This window comes from Hirundo rustica, chromosome 8, assembly GCF_015227805.2.
Source record: "Hirundo rustica isolate bHirRus1 chromosome 8, bHirRus1.pri.v3, whole genome shotgun sequence".
Classification (NCBI taxonomy): Eukaryota; Metazoa; Chordata; class Aves; order Passeriformes; family Hirundinidae; genus Hirundo; species Hirundo rustica.
Window position 1 is genome coordinate 11,745,633 of NC_053457.1, and position 22,762 is coordinate 11,768,394.

Sequence of the window (22,762 nt, forward strand, 5' to 3'; positions counted from 1 at the left end):
GAAGCCCACACAGGGAATCGCTGAAAATCCACATTTGATTGTCTGTGCAGAGAACAGCAACTGTGATCAGCAGCCTCACTTCTGCCCTTCCAGATACCTTAGACCATCACAGTGGCACCATATAATTTCAAAGTACTACTGCAATAATTTCTTCTCACTAGTGGAGATCACCAGGCATTCAAACGGGAATGTGAGCTGAAACACAACTCATTTTGGGGGTTTTAAACAGACTGAACTCCCAAAGGGATTCTGATTTGCCATAGCCTGTACACAACTACTACACGACGCTTTCAGAGGCTTACAACGCCTTCGGAGATGTTTGACCCAGCAGCAGAGAAGAGCGGCGGCGGCTGGCGCTGGAGCTCGCCGGGGTGCCACACTCCAGCCGCCCGAGCACCGGCACTGGGCTCCGCCGGCCCAGGCACGCCCAAGGTCAGGTACTAACACTCGGGGGCTCGTACTTTGTCCGAGCACTCACTGCTCCCAATGCTCTTCCCTCCCGTCCCGCTGTGCCTAGTTAACACACTGAACTCTCGGCTGCAGCTGACGCTGCGCCGGAGACCAGCTCACAGCCGGGCTGTGCCCCGCGCTGCCGTGCGCGGAGGAAACGCGAGAAGCCGGAGCCAAAGATGGGCCAGGAGACGAGGCGGCGCCCGGGGTAACCCGGCGGCCAGAAACAGATCACCGCATCGCCAGGCGAGAGGCAGCTCCCGGGCTGCCATTGGCACGCCTTTGCCAGCCCTGCGCACGCCGCTTCCCCGCCCTTCCCGGGGCGGATCCCCGCACCTTGCCCGGCCCCCGCCTGCTCCCCGCTCTCCTCCGCGCGTCCCGGCACCGCCGCGCCTCCAGGCCCTCCCCCGGGCCCCAGCGGAGCGCTTTCTGCGCCCCGGGCTGCTGTGATTTCTTCTAAGTTCAAACTCTAGGCTTCTGCCCCATCAGCTTCTCCTAATTCACTTTTTTTTTTTAATGGTAAAGAGATTACTTCAGATTTATAGTGTCCTGATGGTTCAATTGGCTCCTGTCCTCACCTTTGATGCTTCTTATTCCTCGAACGCATGCAATGAGCCCTCCATTTCCCTTCGACTTTTTTATCCTCTAATCTTCTATTTCCTCTTTTCTCAGTGTTAATGAGAAGAGACATTAGATAGTCACAACTGTGAAAGTAATCCCTTCATTATTGTGTAGACAGCAAAAAGTAGTATTCAAAAAGATAAAAACAGATAGCACTTAAATAAAAACTACAGAATGACATAGATTGATATCTGCATTAAGACATAATATTTGTTATCCTTACAAAGGCTTCCAGTGGTGGGTCTGAATTCATGAACACTGGGGACAGATGATCTAAAGCATTTTAATACATCTGGACAGAACACTGTAACAGATCTTTTAATTTACCGTGAGCCAACGAGTCTGTTAAGGCAAGGAAGGATGTCCTAAAATCCAACACTGGAGACAGCAATCCCTGCTATCCCGATTTCCTACATGGGTGCTGCTTCAGGTGATAATTCTTGCTCCTACTTCTTTCATCCTAGCAAGAGCTAAACTATGCATGCAGATACAACAAACTAACAGCAAGTGTAGCCACCATCAGGCTCCCTTCTAAATACATATGGAATCAATTGCACTTTAATGAACTCATTAGAAAAAAATTTTAGGAAAGGGGTGGAGGACAACAGTCGAGTTCACATCTGTTTTCCAACAATCGGAGTTAATGCCCTGCCTCTAGAGTTTGTGGAGTGTGCTAATCTGTTTATTTGTTCATATGCTCACAAGGTTTTTCATGCCTGGGATCAGCTTTTAATAGAAATTTTTTCATGGGCCCTTCTCTTCCTTCTTATGGTTATACTATTTCCCTATGGCAACTACCACAAATTCTCCTATTAAGTAGTGGCGTTACAAAAGTATTTAAGTTGTCTTTTAATGCAGTTTTTCAGCTGGAATTAAAGAGGTGAGAAGCCAGTACCATATAGTAATAACTAGCTGTACTGTTGGGGAATCTTGTTGGACAGGATCCATCATGTGATTAACTACACAGGCAGCAGGATGAAAAAAATTCATACACATTCTTGTTCACTCTCTGCCTGGAAACATGTATTGGAAGCATGTTTGAAGAAAAGTTGCAGCAAAAGACATAAGGGATCTGTAATAACAAAGGAACTACTATCGTCCTGCTACAGTATTGTGTATTTCACTCACACACGTATTTTAAAAGGAATTTTAACCAGGGATTTTTACTGCATTGGCTTTAAAATTATACACATACTGTAAATTTTCAGAGAAAGGGCTGTGGAGTGATTAGCTTGGCTTCTCTCTCTGGCAAGTCGTTTTTCCCCTTGCAAGTCTCCATGACCTTGTGGTAATTAAGAGGAAAGGAGACCACACTGAGTAGCAAAAAAAAAAAAAAAAAAAAAGGGATTTATTTCCAGCTGTTTCTCTGTTTTGTTAGGTATCTCCACTGACATGACAAACATTACTTATATTCAAAGGCTTCACATACATGGCTGATGCCTTCCCTAATGGAGAAGGGTACACAGCTGTTAAGTAACAGACCTTTGCTATACTGGTGTTTGTCATGACTTGTGTTCAGCATGAATAGCTCCTCAGATATTAGCAGGTCCTTCATGGAATGAAACTGTGGCTTCAGTTGCAAGTAATTATCTCATTTAATTGGTGTGGTTTGCAATACCGATCTGCCAAAGACACTGGCTGAGTAATTCTAATTTGGGAATAATCAAGTACTTCCCCCGTATTATTTTCCCTGAATATTATCCACCACAGACTCACAGATCTATTTCTCATTTTTATGTGACGCAGATGGGTGCACGTAAAGTTACAACAGCAAAGGGCCACAACCTTCTGCAACAGAAAATATAGCAAATATCAGATCACCATGTGTGCAATACACAACTGGGAGTCAAGAGTTTATTCCTGAATCACTAATTTTGCTGGGAATATAGTTAATCCAACTTTCTAAGAACAAAGGTTTCTTTTCACTAAAATGGGTGGGGACACTGCATATCATATTTCATAGGGTTCCTGAGGCATGGCCAGGCTTCATGAAATGCCTGACATCCATCAAATGAAAGGACATAACTAGTTAAAATACAAAACAAACAACCTCATTCACTAATATTCCATGTGACCCACCTTTTCCTTCAGCTTTCTGATTCAGCTTCCTTGCGGATCATTGCTCAGGAAGCTGAAGCCACAGACTGAAAACAGCCTGAAGCCATGGGATGCTTACCTAATGCTGGCAAACAGAATCCAGCCTAGTGTGCTGGCACCAAGATGACACCAGAGAGTCAATTCCTGTAGCTGACTCACTGCTGGCTTTAGGCACAGCACAAAATGTATTGTTTTGAAGAAAGCCGGATCAGAGTTGTCTGCTCCACGACATGCACACACACTTGTTAACTTCTCCAGGGAGGGCAGAGACAGAGCTCATCTTCACACTGTGAACCACATCATACAGGTTTTTAACTGCATCAGAGATTATGCCTCTATGACAATAGCAGGAGAACTCAACACTTTCTGATGTCCCCTACAAACTGAGATAACAAACATGAGTACAAGTTGATATACAACAGACCAGAGAGGGTTTGCACTGGCACAGAACATGAAGGTGATCACTCATTCAAGGCTGCAGCCGTGAGACCTGTAACTCCAACAGAGTTACAACAGAGGTACGGAGGATCCGTGGAGACTGCCAGGGATGTGTGCTAAGAATCACTACTATCCAAAGCTTTAAATGGCAATGTCTACTTCATTCTAATGAAATCACCACTGCAAGAGGCCCTTCATCTGTTCACCAAACAGAAGCATTGTTGCAGAGCAGACTTTTGCTTCCCTGAGAAGCAGCCCAAAAGCTGCATACCCGCTCTGCACAAATCAGCCTCTCCAGGTAATAAAATTCTGCTTCTGCATCTGTTCAACAACTGTACCAACACAGCAGTCAGAAACTAAATGAATTAGGAGAGTGAAAGTGACCTCTTCCAAATGGATCATGTAACAAGTCTGAATTTACATTAGGTATTCAACAGCCTCCAAGTAGCAAGAACTTCTGGTCATGAGCAGCTGGCAGAAGTTAAGCCTGTGATGAGAGCCTAAGATACCTCCACAGTCTCTAATGGAGACGAATCTGCTTTAAGGGGCAGGTAGGCAGACTACACAAACCTTGCACTGATTTCATTATCCAGCAGTATTAAATCCAGGGAGGTGATTACACTCTTTCATTTCCTTCTCTTCAGGGTAAGGCACTTTCCTCTCCCTACAAGGATTGGTTTCCTACCCTATTTTTGTCTCCTGAAGTAATCTCCACTTAATTTTCTCTGTCCTTCACATAAAGTCCTGTTTCCCCCCCAAGAGTTTGTTCAGCTATACCCTTTGTCAGCCCATGCTGACAAGGATTTCATGCCCAATAAAAATGTGATTTTTTCACATGGCACATACGTCTTCTGTCAACGTATACCCTTTATTTAGTCCATTCCTTCCCCCTATACACCCTGTGGGAGCACTGTGCAGTTATTTATTGCTTTTGCCAAGCATTTAACTAGTCCAAGAAAGAGATATAGAAAGACTGTACCAAAAACAAACAAAAAAGCGCCTCCCAAAATAGACTTAATCCTTATGTTAGCTCTCCCTTTCACCAATCTGCCTGCTGGCATAAATTCACATCCCTGTTCACTGGTATGCTTTTTTTGGCTGCCAGTATCTTGGGAACATCTCAACAGCTGGATTTTGTGCAAACCTACATTCATATGATCTCATTGTGTTCTCATATATGGCCATTTCCAAGATGAATGTGCTAAAGAATGCTCTCTCTGATGGCAATCAGTTACTGACTACTCAGAACACAAATATGTTTGCATCATATTCTTCCTTCTGCTCACACATCTTCTGTCTTCTGAAAAATCTGCTTCACAATTTAATGGGTATTGTCACATCCCCAGTTTTTTGGTAGTTTAGTTGCCAGTTGTGTTACCCTGCAGTTTCCTTCTGAGTATTTATAAATTACAAAAGCAAACTGAGGTAATTAACCAAGGTGACCAAAAATCTCAGGACAGGTAGTGCTACTGAAAGCAGAATCCCACTTGGCAGAAATATTCCTTCTGGCTGCATTTCCCTGCAGTGGAAAAAACTACTCTCTGATTACAGAAACAACCCCTGGAGGATAATGCTAGAGAAAACCCACACTATTTTGTTTAGTTCTCCATGGCTATCAGACCAGCACCTCACTACAGTCAAACATAACACAGTATGCAAAAATATGCAGCAAGTGCCTTGGAGGGACTGAAATGTTCCAGGAGCCTGAGAGCAGTCCCGGAGGAACCACAAAGAACTGTGCTGTCAAGGGGGTCAGTGCCTCAGCAAAGGTGGTCTGGAACAGAAATTGCCATATTTTTTACACTGTGTTGAAGGGAAAACTGTTTCAATGGATGTTCATTGCTTTTTAGTGAGAGGCATAGAGGATGGCAGAGAGAGCTTGCAGAAATTTTCTATGAACAGGCTCCCTTTGCAATACAGAGAATGCATTGGGTGATTCTGCTTAAAAAACGGCGGAGGCAAAGGACAAACACATTCAGGAAACAGCAGTGAACTACGTATAAATATTCTTCTTCAGCTTCCCAGTCCCCTCTTTTCGAGGCACAGATAACACACAGATAACATCTCACTTCAAAATCATAGCCTACCATATCAGCATCTCATATTGAAACACAGGGTAAAACTGAGGGTAGACTCACTGTTACCTTTTGCAGCTCTCCTCTCAGGACCTGTTAATAAGAAAACTAAGATTTATGCAAGTTTTCAGCAGGCATAATCAAATTTATTCTCAAAACAAGAATTTGTTAAGAATTGCAGTATGCCACATAGTGATTCAAGCCAAAACACCCACTCTTTCCAGAAAAACACTGCCACTCCAATTTTCATAGCTATTTTAATTTTTTATTTCATAAAAATGTTAACTTATTCAAACTAGCCCTGAGGGCTTAGTGAACACCGAGGTTGTTCTATGCCTCAAAGTTATCAGCTAAATTCCAGGCACAGAATCTCTTACTGAGGATATTTTGCCTTACAACTGAGCTTACAACTTAACTGGTTACAGAGATCACTGAGGATGATTATACTTTGAACTCTAAGATATCATCTCTACAGGATCATTTTCAGATGTTCAAACAACTTGATTTTTTTTGACTGCGAAGGGAGTGGTAAGTCTGTTCTAGTTTGCAGGGGCTTATTTTGAACGGTTAAAACAATGTCTATCCTGAAAAATGGCCTTTAGGATTAAGTAGGATGCCCTAATGGCCTCTCATTTTTTCTTGCGATAGATTGAAAAAAGATAACTCAAATGAATATTAGGAACGATACCAGGAAGGAGTTACCTTAAGTATTTTAACACCAGCCTAGAGAGGTGAAAGACGCATGCTTATCAATCAACAGACAGGAACCTGCAGGACACACATGTTCAACCAAGATCCTGCTAAAAATCACACACGTTGCCAGGCTACCATAAGCAGTGCTATTTTTGCATGTGATGTTACCAAGCCCAATCAATTTTAAAACCCTGCCAAACTGAGAAGAGCTCAGATGGCTCCTCAGGAGATCCTATGATTCTGTTCAAACATAAAGCACCACAGACAGCTGTCACCTCTCACAAGACTGCCCAAGGAAGATGTTCCTGCACTCTTCAAAAAGAGCATATAATGGTAAAAGCCCTGTAAGCTCACAAGATCTAAAGATACCTTGTTTTCCTGCTTTGCCTGCCCCAGATGAAATTCTACAGGGAAAGAAACACCCAGCACCACTTTCTCCTCCTTTCTCCCTTCCTTTCCTTGTCGCACTTGCTGTATTTACAGGATCCAAAGCTTTTCATCGCATTCCAATGTAATCTGTGTAAATAAATAAAAGTGTAAAAAATAATAACTTTGGGTAGCCGGGGCCAGCTTGCCTGGGTAGCTGGGCTGTGCATGGAGCTGGAAGGGTGTTTTTTAAGAGGAGGGAAGCAGAAGAGAACAGCTTAAGAATCTTGGCTGAGGCTGGGCATATTTCCGCCTAACTCTGGCTAAACCTCAGCACGAAGGGCTGGACGAGGAGTCGATAGGAAGCCGGGGAGGGAGGGTGGGAGGGAGGGAGGCTGCGGGGCTCTCCAGCACAACTACGGCAGAGCCCGGACATCTGGAACCATGCTTTTCCTCTGGGCACTGGCATTTGTTCTAGTTCTGCAGGAGCAAGGTCCTTTAGGTAAGTCACTCCGAACTCACAAATCAGAAACTATAGCTTAATCTTAGTATGGTCAAAGCCTGTGCATGGGGTGGGAGGGGGAGGCAAATAATTGCTTAATTTCTCTATGGATTTTATGTGAAGGTGACACAGGTATGTGTCAAAATTCTGTGGGCATATTGATTTTAAGAGGTAATACTCCATTTTTGTGACATTAAGTCTGTCTTGCAGGCATAATGCTTTAGCAGAGATTTTTTACTTCTTACAGGAGATACAGAAATTTAGAACCACATTGAGGTGCTGCAGACAGTGCTCTGAATTTCCATAATTACTCTTCTGGTAGCCATATTAATATCACACTAATCCACTTGGAAATGAGATTGAAGTTCAAGGTGATTAGAGAAAGATTCTCCTTTATTCAAAGCCTTTTTAAATTTCCTGGTAACAGCATCACAATTTTATTTCTTCTGCTTTGGACTGCTTATTCCTGAGATTTTGAGGTACATAATGACTTCTCCAAAAGCCTCGTGGAAACAAAGTATAAACAGAGAACATCTGATAAGCCTGCATCTGAATTCTACTTTCATTAACAAGAGATTAGCACTGAATAACCTGTAATCACATTGTAGTGTGACTGAAAGCTATTCAGTTTGGCTGGTTCAAGGATTTACAGTCCCCATGTAACCACAAACCTGGCTTCCCAGCCTGTTTGTACTACATCTTTTCTGCTAGCTGAGGCTCAGCTTTATTTTCCCTCTGGTCCTAGTTTCTTGACAACACAATAGGTGTGTTTCATGGCGGGGTAGTAAGATTCTATTAAATTCAAAACATTTCCTGAAAAACTGTTAGTCCCTTCTGCCCCAAGTTCTAGTCACTCCTCTTTGCCCTGACTCCCTCCTATTTAACTGGCTTTGTGATGTTTATCTCAGTGAAGAACTGAAATAACAATGCCAGAGCACGCTAATTTGTCTAACTCTTCTTTGCTCCACAAGAATTCACTATCCTCTTGTGAGTTTTGCAAGCTTCACCAAAATAAATGTGAAATTAAAGAAAATTTAAAAAGGCTTTGTCTATTCCCATGTTTTAACCTCAAATCATTCACAAACTCTGATAAAATCTAGTTAATTAGAGTAGCACTTCAATGATAACTGGAGTGGAGCCTAGCACCCAGTATTATGCCAGGTGGCAGCTACTCAGTCAGCAAACCACGTTTATGGTGTACATCATGCAAAATGAGAATTTGTGTCTGTGATGGCCAGAGCACCCTGCCTGACTGAAGGCTTAAAAAAGCCATCCCCATTTTCCCTTTGCTACCCTTGAGTTGGGGAATATAACTTTTGATGCCCTTGCAGATCCCCCCAGCCTAACTCCCATGGGTTCCTCTTAAAAATTATTCAGTCAGACTAGAATTTACATTTTAATTAAACCATTAATATAAACAATCTCATATTCAAAGAGCTCAGCCTCCAAATCATTCAGAAGGAGAGGCTGGCACGGGGGCCCTTCTGGATGCAACCACCAGCTTTGCTGCTGGTTCTGGGTTAATTTGTGGGGTGCTGCTCAAATGCAGCGCACAATGTAGCCTGGAGCACAATACCTGCCCCATTTAAATGTGTTTCCCTTCTTAGAAAAACATCCAGGCAAATCGTTCTGAGGGGTGTGGCGCCCCAACAGCAAAGATTCTGCTCCATGTTTATGCGTGGCAGAGAGGTGTCCTGGAGCTCTAGGGTAAACAAGTACCTGGCAAGGAGGCTGCCCAGCGACATGGGCCATCAGCAGAGCACACCAAACACCCAGCGTTCTACCAGCGACAGCTTCCAGTGCAGGCTCTGCTGCTCCACACTGTGGCGTGATTTGCTTTTAAACAGCAGAACTTCCACTCGGTTTTATCTACAGGTTCAAGTAAACCAAGCGTATGAATGCTTTTCTTCATCCACCTACCATTTTTTGAATTCTAAAAATCTTTTGAATCCTCTGATATTCACGTGCAGTATCAAAGCTGGGAAGATCTATAACCTAGACAATTATCTGGAAACTGGGAAAAAATATCCTTTCAGAACAGCCAGATTCTGACTCAAATTGGCCATTTGCATTATCATGGAGGAGCATTTTTCCTCTTAGAAGATTAAACCATTGCATTGTAGAATTAAAGCCGGAGTAAAAAATCATGATAGATACCGTATTTTAGACCAGACTTTGACTCATATTTCTCTACTAACAAATTAACAATGGTTTAACGATGTTATAGGTATTTTCTGTACTTATAGAAACCTATCAGCATTATTGTCTCCAATGCAAGGATTACAGTCTTTGCAGAACCCACCTCTGAGTTCCAACAAGGAAGGGGAAGTAAAGCTTGTGACAACAAAGCATACCCAGAAATAAATATTAAGATTATGAGGCATCTGGAGATCAGGATTCAGTACAGAAGTCAGCTTTTTATAAAGAGATTTTATACATCCATAAAGCCCTATGTTTGCCTATGTTTAGTTAAAAGGAATTTAAGTTCTGTGGAGTTTCTAACCCCTAAGTGTAAAGCAGAAGTCAATATCAAACTCTCCCCAAAAATCTGGAGGTTAGAAATATAGGACTCCTGTTGTTCATCTGCAGGATGTGGCTCTATTCATAAACACAGCTGATCTGCTCTGGTTGAAGCAGATGTAAGTCCTGGACCTGAATGTCAGGATCTACTATGTATGTACGTATGTATGTGTGTGTATCTCCCCTTCTCTCACTAGTCTACTTTCCTGAGTTGCTGCAGAGTTCATGAATGGTCTACCAAGAGAAAATATATCTTCAAGCAAGTTCTAAGATTTGTTTAGATTTTAGAAAAAAACCTAAAATTATATTCTTTCATTGTACTCACTTCTTTCTACTACCATGATTTAGACATATGAAAACTACACAATCACAGAGCTGACTAATAAGTCACAGACTCACCTCAACCACTCCCCATGACCATAGTTTCCATGACTAAAAACAGACCAAAAGCCATGTCCTCAGAAAACTGAGAAGCCCTTTATCCCCTGATACCAGTGGTTATCCTCAAATTGATGGTGGCATCCATTTTTTATGTATCTCACATCCTCCACTTTCAAGCCTTAAGCTCACTAGTTCTGCACAGTTTGGATTCTTTATATATACTAAGACACAGGTGTTCTTTTTCCTGACAGCTTCCCCTTCTCTACACATGAGTATGTCCTATACAGCTTCTAGCTATAATCCCTCTAACATTTAGCCTTAGTTTCCATAATAAAGATATATTCACACAGAAGTAAATACATCATAAAGGCAAACTTTTCTGCAGCCCAAAGCATCGTTGTAAGATACAGCATGAATTAGAGTAACGTACCTGCTAATTACATAGCTCGTGTCTTTTATCAGTCCAATTCCCTGTAGTCACTTTCCACTGCAGCAGCAAGTCCAACAGGATATTCTCTGGCTGCTTGTTCAGAAGACCAGTGTGTTGAAAACACACTCCAAGTCAACAGCTCCCTCACAGGAACATTTAATTGCTATCCTTCTTCCTTTGAATGAAAATACACAAAACTTAAGTGCTTCTTACAATCACAGATATGGTCAAATAGCAGAAAAGGGAAAGTAAGTTTTTCAAGTAGCAATTTTGCTTCTGGCACATAGCCATGGCAGGGGCCCAGATTTTTCTGTGCCTTAAAAAAAAACCCCATCCACTGGAAGCACGAACTCTCCCTGGCCTCGTGCACTCCCTCTCAGTCTCTACTGCTGGGTGAGAGATGGATCCCTTTTTGAAATGAGAATTACATGGGTCACAATAGCAAAAGGTACTTGTAAATGAAGTAGTTTTACACAGAAATACATGCTATCTAGTCAGGAACAATTTCTATGAGGTCCCATTTCTGATTTTGCACATTTCACGAGCACGAGCGAAGTGTGGTCGGACCAGAACACACCGTGACACAATGTGTCACACACAGGTGGATGGGACAGACAAGGCAGAGTTGTGAGAACCTGTAGGCTGGTGCCTCACCCACCTTCAGTAGTACATTCCACAGCCCATGGGATTCTCCCTTTGCTCCTTCTCTTTCAGGTAAAAAAGAATTAAAACAAGTACAATCTTAACTGATGTAGTATCTGAAGTAATTTCATAGTAGCATATTTTACACCTTGATAAAGAGAGTATGAACCAGGTTTGCAATTTTGGAACTTGACTTTCTGATATGCTGATTTAGCTTCTAAAATCAATATTAAAAAGAACTAATTTGATGGAAGAAACTAACTTCAGGACTGTCACCACGACACACAAAGCAGCCACACGCAGACAAGAGGTTTCGCAGAGCAGAGGTTCCTCCGTCCAGCTCAAGGCTGAGACAGGGCGGAGAGAGAGTCCCTTTGTTTATTTCTTACTTTCTATACATTGGTGGGTCTAGCAGAAGATTGGCTTTTAGAGTTTTCATCTCTCAAGCCAACTGGCCAGACCAGCCGTCAGTTACAATTGTTTTCAGGTTAGAAATATGCAAACAAAGGACAGAGAATGAAAAACAAAGGATTTGTTTATGTTACATATGTGGGGAAAAGGTAGAACTGCTTTTAATATTGTACAGTAAGTAAAAAGATCTGACTCTATTTTATGAAAAATCAAAAGGCTATAAAAAACTCAGAAAAACCAGGGTAACACAGGACTTTTCCCTAACTGGAGGATCATAAGTCTTGGATACCAGAGAAAATCCTGAGATTTTGTATCATGTTTGAAACCTTTCCAAGACTTGACATTTAGGCAGCAGTTGAAGTATTCAGTGAATCTACAGATTACAGATTAATCCCTAATTAGGCATTAAAAACTTTCTACGTACCTTCTTGAAATTAAAAAAAGAAAAACAAAACAAAACAAAAAACCACAACACCCCAAAACAAACAAACAAAAAAATCAAAACAAAAACTAAAACAAACCAATAAAAACCAATCTTCCCACATCTCCTAAATTTCAGATCTTCCTGTACTGTCTGTTTACTGTCGAATATACCATGCCTGCTTTCCATCTCCCACTTTGGATAGATCATATTTACCCTGTGTGAAATTTTCCTTGTCGTTCTGCCATAAAAGCTAGAGCCTAGTAAAGGTGTCCGTACGTTAAAATATTTACATGTATATGTATATATTTACATGCATATGTATATATATTTATACACACACACGCATATATATATATTTGCATGCAAATATAAGCAGTGTAAAGTGTATAGCAGTGTGTAAGTTGCTAAGGAATTTTATATATTTATTACAATTCCTGCAGTCTTTATTGCAATCACTAAAAGTAAGAATTCCCTTATTTTTAAGAAAATAGACTAAACTCTAAAAAGTGATTCCGAGGTATCTAAATCACAGCTGGCATTAGTTTTTTATGGATTACAGCCAGAAAGATGCTCTATGTCCAATTAAAGTGACACTTCTGAGTGGCTAAGGGCTTGAAGGGAATCTGTGTCCTAAAAAGCATTTTCAATACAACATTTGCTATCCAAATGAATTATTTTTGATGTCCTAACAATAAACTTTGACATGGCTTGAGTTATATATCACAGCTTAAAATGAATTTGGGCATACTGGTGATAATGAAACTGGTAGTGACACAGAAAGTTAATTCAGTACTTCCATATCCAAGGATGCCAATGTAATTGAGAGCTGACATTATTGGAAACCTAGTCTGATGCCTTGAAAAACAGCCCCCCAAATTAAATATGACTAACAGTTTTAGCGTAACATAGTCTGTGATGTGAAAGCACTAGTACTGATAGTTATTAGTATCACTTCAGGTTCAAAGTAATTGAATCTTTCCTGAATTCAGTTACAAGTTACCTTCATCAATCACTTTTGAAAACCATGTGATTTCTCAAGCAAGCATTTCAGAGTTACATGCAAATTTCAAAGTGGAATCCAGCATTTTTATTTAGAGAAAAAATAATTTAAGCAAGGATCAGCAAATCCATTTAGAAGTCTGTTGCATTCCTACCAAACTGGTTAGTGGATTTATCACTTGAACTTGATCCTCCAGTTCATGACCTTTCTCCTGTTGGAACATAAATCATTACTACTGCCATTCCTTTTCTCATCAAAGGCTACCCAGCCACCTTATGTTACATGCTCCAGGAATGAAATGATACTACTAAACCTAAGGCAGTGCAAACAGCACAGCATGCTTTCTTGGAGAGTTAGACATGTTCTCCTTTATTCCCCTTGCTCTGTCACATGTTTTCAGGCTTCCTCATTTGCCATCTGGTTCCTGTTTCAATCTCCCATGTCTTTCACTTGGCTTGTGGCCTGCTTTGTTTTACCCCTCCCGCCCTACTGAGCGCAAAGAAAAGCGTGCAGTCAACTTTGAAAACCACACTGATCACAGAATGAGACAAAAGAATTTTACAGGTTTTAAGACCAATGGAGAACACTGTGGTCACGCACCTTGACCTTCTCTGTAATGCAGACCAAAGAACCCAACCCAGCTATTTCCAGATCAAGCCTGTAACTTCATTTGGACCAGTGATGTGTCATTAGGAAGGATACTGTGAAAGACTTACCAGATCTGTGTGGTCACATACTTCAGTTCTGGCAGTCCTAGTAACCACAGAAAATGACAGCAGAGAGGCAGTTGCTTGGGTTTGTTCTGATGCTTACCAGCAGCAACTACTTGGATGATCAAAATGAACCATTTAACAGCACCTGGATAGAAAGAACCCTGACAGTCCTAGAAGGGAACTTTGTCAGGGAGCACAGAGAAGTAACATCTTGCAGGTTGAGGGAATAGATCAAGTATACAGGTGGCAGAAGAGCTCAACTGAGCGATATTCTTTTTTTAAGGCCTTTGCTCTCAACCTGTTTAGTAAGGTTATTTTGATTCTTTGTTGCTCTTTCTCCCGTTTGCTATAAGATCAAGTTTTGTACAGTCAGGCTGACCATGATACATAGATCTTACTCTTCATCGTGCTACTTCTTTCAATCTTTAAGCATGTTCTTCTACTAAACAGATCCTTATTAACAACCAGTTCAGTGATGCTCCATTTCCCTGCTGGTGTCTGACTGCATCACAGCCCTGTGTGGTTAGAACTACCCAGATTTATGGGCACCATCAGTGTAGCACAGAAGACTTAATCAGAGGGAAAAAGGCATGAGTCATTTTCTTATCTTGAACAGGAGACTTCTGCTTCTTGATGGAAAATAACCACCCTATATATCAAATAGAATGGATTTCAAGAATTTAACTAAACATCTCACTGGCAAGAAACATCAGGTGGAAATTTGCAGATGAGACATTAACTGAAAAGTAATGTTCTCTCTGCCATACTGAAATGTTACAAGTGTCTGCATGAAATAATCTATTAACTTTCAAATGAAAGATTCAAGACATTGAAATATGCCTCCTACACGCTTGCCTAAGCTGTCAGAAGTTGCAAACACCCACACATTTTAAATATGTAATTTATATGGCATATGAAGAACACTTCACTTTTAAAAGTGGTTAGCTTCAAAACTTACTACCGAAGTTGTCTGTATTTGTACATCTGCTTTGAAACACAGACAAGTAAAAATTCCAGATTACATCTTAGAAAATGTTTCTTCAGTAACTTCAGAAAGCAAGAACCTGGAAGTATCCTAAAAGGTCATTAGTCTTTTGCTTACATAGTTTGCAGCTTTCCACTCTTCACTTCCTTTACATGGTGACTGTCATTATTACACGAAGCAGAGATGCTGCTGGAGTAAGGTCAGTGCCAAAGGCAGATTGTGTCCCTTTCCTTCACCGGTTGCAATAAAGAAGGGCAGAGCTCATACGCAACATTCCATGTGCTCTCTTTGAGCACACGGAAATTACTGCTTTGGCTGAATTGCCTGACCATAGTGACCCAGATATGCGCCATATTTACAAGGGACCGGATGTGTCCCGTGAACAGCCCATCCCAGAGATAAAGCTGTGGCTTAAGACCTAAAGCCAGACAACAGAATAACAATGAGTGTTTTGGGCAGCCAAACCCTCAAGCCAGAATTCAGAAAAAAGAAGAAATCTACACTGACAAAGCACTGGCTGCCCAGCAAGCAACAGCTGAAATAGCCTGTTCTGGCGTGGTGGTGAAGGGGCAACTGCAGGAGCCTGAGCAGCTCTGTTCTGGAGTGAATGTCACTAACAAGACACGGACACACAAGTCCTGAGAGGGTTTCTCCTAGCTCAGTCCTCTCACAGCTCCATACTGTGAGGTCTATAGCTAGACTCCCTTTTGCTCATACTAACCCTTAGCCTTGCTAACATCAGCTGTCAGGTGCTTCCTGAGACACCTAGGCTTGGCCTGTTTGTCACATTTTTTAGGCACTGCACTAATTCTATGGTTCTGAGTGATATTGTACAGCCCTGTCAAACTAGGACGAGACGCTCTGTCCCCCTTCAGTACACACCTTACAGCTGATAACGCAGCAATGTGCTTTGGGTGGTGGAAAGCTGTCTCCCCGTGCGTCAGGAGGGGAACACACCACCCCCAGGAACCAAGAGCTACCGAGTCCTGTGTATCGTAACAACCTCTCTGCCTCATTCTCCAGATGCACACGGAGCTGTGCAGTGCTTTGCCAAGCTCACAGTAAGATGCAATAACCTCAGGCTGGCTTTACATACCTATCATGGTATGTACACTCGTGCTTTGAACAAACGTCAGTCATCCATCGTATCTAACATCCCCACCTATGAACACCTGCCTCGAGAATCAGCCAGCACAGTTTCAGTATCTCCACATGCTGTTCCAGTCAAAATGGAAATAAAACAGGTAAAGAAGCAAAAAGTTTTGAGAAACAGCATGGTTCACTTGACCGCTAAGACAGTAACAATACTCATAAACCACCACCACTACCAGCAAAGAGGAAAAAAAAAGGGCAACTGCAAAGCAGCTGGTGTTGAATACCTGCTGTACCTGTAAACAGGGATTCTGTCCTAACAGCACCGCCTTCTGGTGGCTGCACTAAAAAAACCCCAACCAAATCTCTGCCAAACCAATTTCTAAATAATGCCCAGTAAGTCAGGCCACATTGTAATCCCTCCTCCTCTCCATCCTCCACCCTTCAATTCCAAGGATGCCATTCCAATTCCCCACAAACTGCAATGACACGTGTTTGCCATCACCTGATGCCTACACTCCAGAAATCTTGGCATGGGCTCGAGATAAAGCACTGCAGCAGTTCCAAACCACTGCCTCTGGCACAGCGGCACTGAAGACAGAATTAGTTACTGCTCTTGTGTGTCCTACTGTTCATTATAACACAAGCTCAGTTTTGTCTTTGTTACAATCACACAATGACTATATTACAATCAAACGAGTTACTGCTGCTTCCTCATTATCATAGCTGCTTCAAGCATGAAACAAGAGTAAAACCCAACTTTATACACAGGAAGATATGTTATCACTTTAGCACAGTTTAAAATATTCCCCTAAAGTCCTCTGCATACATGTGAAAATTTAAATGTTAGTGAATGCCACAGAGAAATTATGAAAAGAGAATAGGCTCCACTAAAGCATGGATAGCAGCAGGTACTGACCTTTCATGGAGCACAGCCAGCAGAATGAAAAGTTCAAAGAGCAAGAGCTCATGAGTACTGAGAGGTAAACACAGATAACTGACAGAGGTATGTGACTTTGTATATAGCACCATGTAGGAGTCAACAAATGTGTTTCCCTTCACATTGCAAAGTCAGACAGGTCGTCAGGGACAATTTTCTGGCACAGAGGAATCACCAGCCACCATCAGCATCCATTTGGAAAGTGAACACACTTAGCTACTCTCCAAAGCTTTACCACACCAGCTGCTTCTGAAGAAAGTCTAGAAGGAACTTGTACAAGGCAGATCTACCCAACAGTTCGGTTTTACACTTAAGGGAGACAGAGTTACAGCCTGTAAACTTACCCTACACTTTCCCTGTAGGGAAAAATAGATTATGTAAAACGAACACACACATAAACAAAACAAACACCCGTGGCAAGAGAAAACACCTTGTTCCAACCAACATGTGCAGGCAAGGAGACATTCACAGCACTGGGGCACGGCTGTAGTTATCGGAAAAGAAGTTCAAATCCTACATTTGGTTCACAAGCAGAGCTGTGTGGCATGCAAAATACAGCTTCAGAAATCAGAAAGGATCAATATTAACCCTTTGCTAATTAACTGTCTGTATTTCCAGCTACTGCAGATCCTGTCAGTATGGTACCTGGAAGTTTGGAAAGAGAAAGCTGGTGTAATGAACATATGCTCCACGAACGCTTAGATATTATCGAAGAGGTGAGAGGGATTGTGCTGGCTCCTGAACCTTAGCAGACATCTGCCCTATCCTTTTGACCAAAGAAGAAGGATGTTTTTACACAGTGTCCCTTCTTGACTTTATTCTAGTCAAGATTGGACAACTTTTTTCAGATGTCATAATTTATAACTATCCATAAAGCCATATCACCAGAAATATATCATCTTGACGAATTAAAAAAAAAACAAAACTAACAATTTATTATGTATCAGCCATTTCTAGAATGTTTGTAACAGTGCCTTTAACCTAAAAATCTCATAATTGGTATTTGTAAAGTTTCACATTGGCTTATGGGTAGATGTGAGTCCTGCAGGTAATTCCAAGACTGACAGAGGAGTTTCTGCTGACCCCTGCTGACACTTAAGGGCTAAATGAGTTCTATGACTGGGATTCTAGGAAAGCTGCAAAGTTTGATTTTTTTTTTCCCCCTCTGGTGTCCTAAGCACTCACAAGGTACCTACTAACTACTCTCAAATGGGTAGTTCCCAAACTCCATGCAGTGGTTTTCAAATGGCAACATTACCTCTCTTCTGCTTGAGTCTCAGCCCTCTTCTTTCCACCCCATCAGTTCTTCTCATCGTCCATGCAGATTCTTTTATTGCATATAATAAATTGCATTTCTCTCAGAAATGAGAAAGAATTAAAAACAAACTAATGCAAAGCTCCAATAGGTCAAATTCCTCTTTATACAGGGGTGCTGCAACATACTTGCAAAAGCGAGTGCTAATACTTGGTGCCACTAGAGGCCAGCAGAACACAATAAATGTTTAAACCTGCAATGCGCCATACAAAGTTAGCTGTTGGCATTACAGGACATGAGGTTTGCATTTCTTCAAACACATCTGGTGCAATTCCTTCCACTTGACCCTTTGAATAACTTCTTTCTCTATTTGTCTCCCTTGTTTCCATTAGAAGGTAATAAAAACAGTGGAGCACCTAGAATCAGAAGTCAAATCACTCCTCAACATCATCAGTGAGACAACATTGAACATCCCCACCATTCCAGGAACTCCACTTATAGACATTTTTGATGGTCAGTATCTGGTCAGATATAACCTAAGTTGAAAAAAAAAAAGGGTTACATATGTTATTATTAAATATACTATATTTTCTCTCTCAAGATCTACTCACTTTCTTACTCACTACTCTATGCTCTTCATCCTCTGCCTAAATATTAATAGTGAGGGCATTTAACAAGGTGAGACACTCTTGGTGGAAATAAAAACATGGACATATATAAACATCCACAGATACATTTCTGAAGTCAGTTTTGTCAGTGCTGGGCTGTTTGTTCATTTAAGGCAGCTGTACCTGGACACACTGAAATGCACTTACATGATGGAAGTGAGGTTGAAGCAGACAGAAGTAGAGTTTATGCTAGGTTTTGGTTCTTGCAGTTGGCTGGAAGAGTCTGGTCACCATGACTGATAATGTCCTCACCAACTTTGTTATTCGTTGAAGTTTACAGTTTTCTGTGAGGGGCAGTTAATAGGTTAACAATTAAGTTACACCCCTGCAATGGCAGGGGGTATTCCAGTAAAAGTATTGCAGTAAATTTAAAATGGAAATCAGCACATTTGCAGCAAATGTGCAAGTACTACTCAGATGGATCTTGCAACAACTGCCAAATTGTTCAAATTACAGATTGGACCTTCCTTGTATGATTTTGTGAACCAAAGTGACAATTCCCCACTTTACAGTAGCAAGACTCATGTTTTAAATAAGATTTACCCACAAAGATTGATCCTGATCTCATAACCAAAAATAATTACATCAACTCTTCTCTATACAGATACCAGCTGAGCATTGTGAAGACAGAAGACAGCTGAATGTAACAGTGTGGTTGTCATAAACACCTGCCCTTCTGATCATTTGATAAGCTTGTGTTTCCAGAATTTGTGCAGGGTGAACAACCCTGAGCTGTAGTTTGTCTTCTGTGTTGCTGTGCTTTATAATAAAATGGTATTTGCTTTCAGACACTGTTTCAAGCTTTGCATTCTAAATCTTTCAGAAGCCCTACTTCATCAAAACTGCCTTTCAAATACAGCACTGTCAGGAAGAAAATAAGATCAGGTGATATTCAGGACTAAAGCACAGCTAACAAACTTCCCCTAATTCAAAAGCTTCCTCCTACCTCTGCAAATAAGTGTACTCTTACTATCAGTTTCAGCCAACAAGACTTCCAGCTGCAAATTCCTCTCAAGACATGCTCAGATTGTCTGACAGAAATGAGCGTATGGGCTGGCTTTGGACACAGGACACACTGCTGCCATTGACCAAAACAGGAGTCCTGTCAGCAAGTCCCAGTCAGAATCCATCATTCGGCACACAGCTACCATATTCTGTAATCTTTACATTCCCCCCCACCATGGTGACAAATGCAATCCAGAATTAAATCCAGACCATTGACTTTTTCTTTCAAGACAAATAGCAATACAACTTCTAAGAAAAAGAACCTGCCTGACCCTTAAACAACAGAGGGAGTACGCTTATATATATGTGCGTGAAGTAAGGGGAGTTTGCATGTTCTTGATTAACAAGCAGTCTATTTTCACTGACCTAGGTAGAAAACCTTTCCTCCACCTTGTACTTTTCACCTTTACGTGTTTTTATTTTGAGAACAACAAGCTGAAGAGATTTCATCCATGCCAGCTAGGAATAAAAATTCAGAGTTGCAAGAGTAAGGAAAATTATAACATGCAAAATGAAAATACTGAGCAATAACTACAGATTACATGTATCATGTACAGACAATTGCTCATCAAGAGCACACAACTCCCAAACTCATCAAAACAACAATTTTTGAATAATCCTGTGGAAGAGAACTTCTTTGGAAAAACTACATTACATAAAGTGAGTCATCACTCACATACATCAATATGAACACCAAAAGGCACAGTCTGCAAAGACTTGGCTTTAATTTCATAACCTTTTCTTACATACATATTTTTAAGGCACGATCCAAAATCTTTAAACATTAATGACAGAACCTTTACTGCTGTCAACATTACTATTGCCTTGGGACAGTCTGCCCTAGCAAGAATGAAATGTGGAACACATCTTCCTTGAAAAGAATCAAGGTAAAAAACAGAACTTGACAAAACTTCTTTAAACAGTCTTAACTAGACACAAAACCTTGAGATGGCTATCTCCACATAACAGGAAATGGGCTAGCCCAAAACCAACTCTGCACACAATAGACGTAAAACTTGCATTAAAATGGCACTCAATGTTTATACAAAAGAACACCTTAAATCATACAACTGTGATTTTTGTTTCATAAAACAAACATTATTTCAGCATGACATAAGCAGAAAAGAAATAATGACCTGTCATTCACTGGCTGCTGAAAGTGCTATATAGAATCCTGAGGAGATGGCACATAAGCTTGGTATTTTGGGGGGTTTTGGCATTTATTACCTACTACTTTTGAACTGAAGATATATGCAATATTATCGTTTAAAATGCAATTGCTTTAGAAGAAACAGGTCATTACATATTTACTTATGGAGGAAAAAAAGATGCTTTGCAGCAAGGACATGAAAACAGCAGCTTTTTAAAGAAAAGCTCAATGCTCCATTTAGTCATTTCCACCACACAACTTGAGTAGGATTTTCCGGTAGTCTCCTGAAGTATCACCCTGAAAAGGAACCCAGAAAAAGAAAAGTTGAAGAACAACCAAAAGAGATGAAGCCACAGCTGAAAAACTAAGAACTTTTTTTCCAGGGACAGTTTTGGCTCTACTTTTACAGAAATAAGCAGCAGAGTTTACATACACCTAACTGTGGACATGCACACCCCATATTTAGTGAAGCAGAGCTTTGACCAAGTTCAGTCTATGAAACAGACATGGCCAGTTCTGCTTGTGAATTAGCATTTAGATGCTAATTATAATGCCCGATCAAAAGAGGAACGGGGGGAAGAAGCAATACAGAGCTTTTCCACCTATGTCTCACTGCTTTTTACTCATACATTGGTGCTTACAGGGCATGCAACTACCATAGAAGAAACATTTGGTACATGCTAACCTCCAGAATGTCTACAGGATTCTTTCTAAACATCGCCAAGTTACAGCCCCTCAGTGTCCACAGCAAGAGGAATAAACCGGGGCTTAACAGGTCTGGCACCCTCATTACAAGGTAAATAAAAGTGACACCACTCACTCTCCTCCAGCTCTTATTACCCTACCATTGGCCAGGCATCCTCCTGGGTGCTACAGCTCTTAATAGCAGCAGGAGGGTGGATCAACTGCTAAAGAATCTGAAGTTTAGTCTGTTTGCACAATCTTGTACTTTCAAGACAAAGAGGAGGCAATCCTTTAGAAGATTTTTAGAAGCTTTATATTCTTCCAGCAAGCAAATGAATTAGAGTGCCACAGGAGGTGGGGATCAATTGGAGGATTGAGTGATTCCCACAAGATGATAGAAGGAGATTGGGATAGAGGGGTCTCAGAAACCCCTCTGGACCAATTTCCCTTTCCTTCCTTGGCTGTTAGCTTCATTCTCATCTCTAGTTCATCCAGTCCCCATGCAAACCCAAGTGCTCTCAATCCTCTGGCCCTCAGCCTCTGTGCTCCTGGTAAATGCATCAATCCGACACAGCCAGCTACACTCAGAGCACGAGGAGCAGTGCACTGCCAGCATAAGGGGTGTCGTGGCAGGGAAGGGAAGGTCTCCAAGTCTTACAGTGATATCTGTGTAGAGAGATCTGCCATACATCCTCTTGTACTCCGCACGTATGTCCAGCAGGTCAACCTCGCTGCGCGATACCATGATCCGGATCAGCGTCCTGTCCTTTGTTCCCGCCCCCTGAAACCAACAAAGCAGCAGTTAAATGTACTGAAAAATGTATGACACTGCACTAGTAAAAAAGTAAAATGCCTGTTTACTAGCAAAACCCCTCTGACTTAATAAGCTTGAACAGAATTTGGCCAATCACACTTTAATAAATTCAATTTAGTGGTAGGGTACTAATTTCTGTGCACGAGAAGAGCTCAAAAAAAAGAGGGGGATTAGCAAAGGTACAGGAGGGTCAAGAAAATTTGGTGAGTTAAATGGCCTACTTATCTATTTCTGCTAGAATTCCCTACTTTAAAAGTATCAATTTCAGTGAGTTTTAAGCATATTTATGTTTCACCAAGTGAAGATTTTTATTCTATGTACAGTTGTATACATTGCTCTGTTAAGTTGGATCAAATCAGCTAGATTTTTCCAGCCTTTCATAATAATGACTGCATCCTGTTAGTCA

General features: G+C 41.3%; 2 protein-coding genes across 6 annotated transcripts in view; one reads left to right on the forward strand and one right to left on the reverse strand.

The window, feature by feature from the left end:
* The first annotated feature begins 7,137 nt into the window (after positions 1–7,137).
* PLAC9 (placenta associated 9) lies at positions 7,138–19,474 on the forward strand. Its single transcript, XM_040070565.1, has 4 exons — positions 7,138–7,242; positions 17,399–17,496; positions 18,428–18,548; positions 19,308–19,474. The coding sequence occupies exons 1-4, from the start codon at positions 7,185–7,187 to the stop codon at positions 19,316–19,318; spliced, it is 288 nt and encodes a 95-aa protein (XP_039926499.1). The 5' UTR covers positions 7,138–7,184; the 3' UTR covers positions 19,319–19,474.
* A 940-nt stretch (positions 19,475–20,414) lies between these two features.
* The window catches only part of ANXA11 (annexin A11), a 70,516-nt gene continuing 68,168 nt past the window's right edge, over positions 20,415–22,762 (reverse strand). For all 5 annotated transcript variants that reach the window (XM_040070561.2, XM_040070558.2, XM_040070559.2 and 2 more), the window contains 2 exons: positions 22,201–22,323; positions 20,415–21,155 (listed from right to left, as the gene is read on the reverse strand). In XM_040070561.2, coding sequence (XP_039926495.1) covers positions 21,096–21,155; positions 22,201–22,323 — 183 coding nt within the window. In that variant the 3' untranslated portion in view covers positions 20,415–21,095. The remainder of the gene's footprint in view (positions 21,156–22,200; positions 22,324–22,762) is intronic.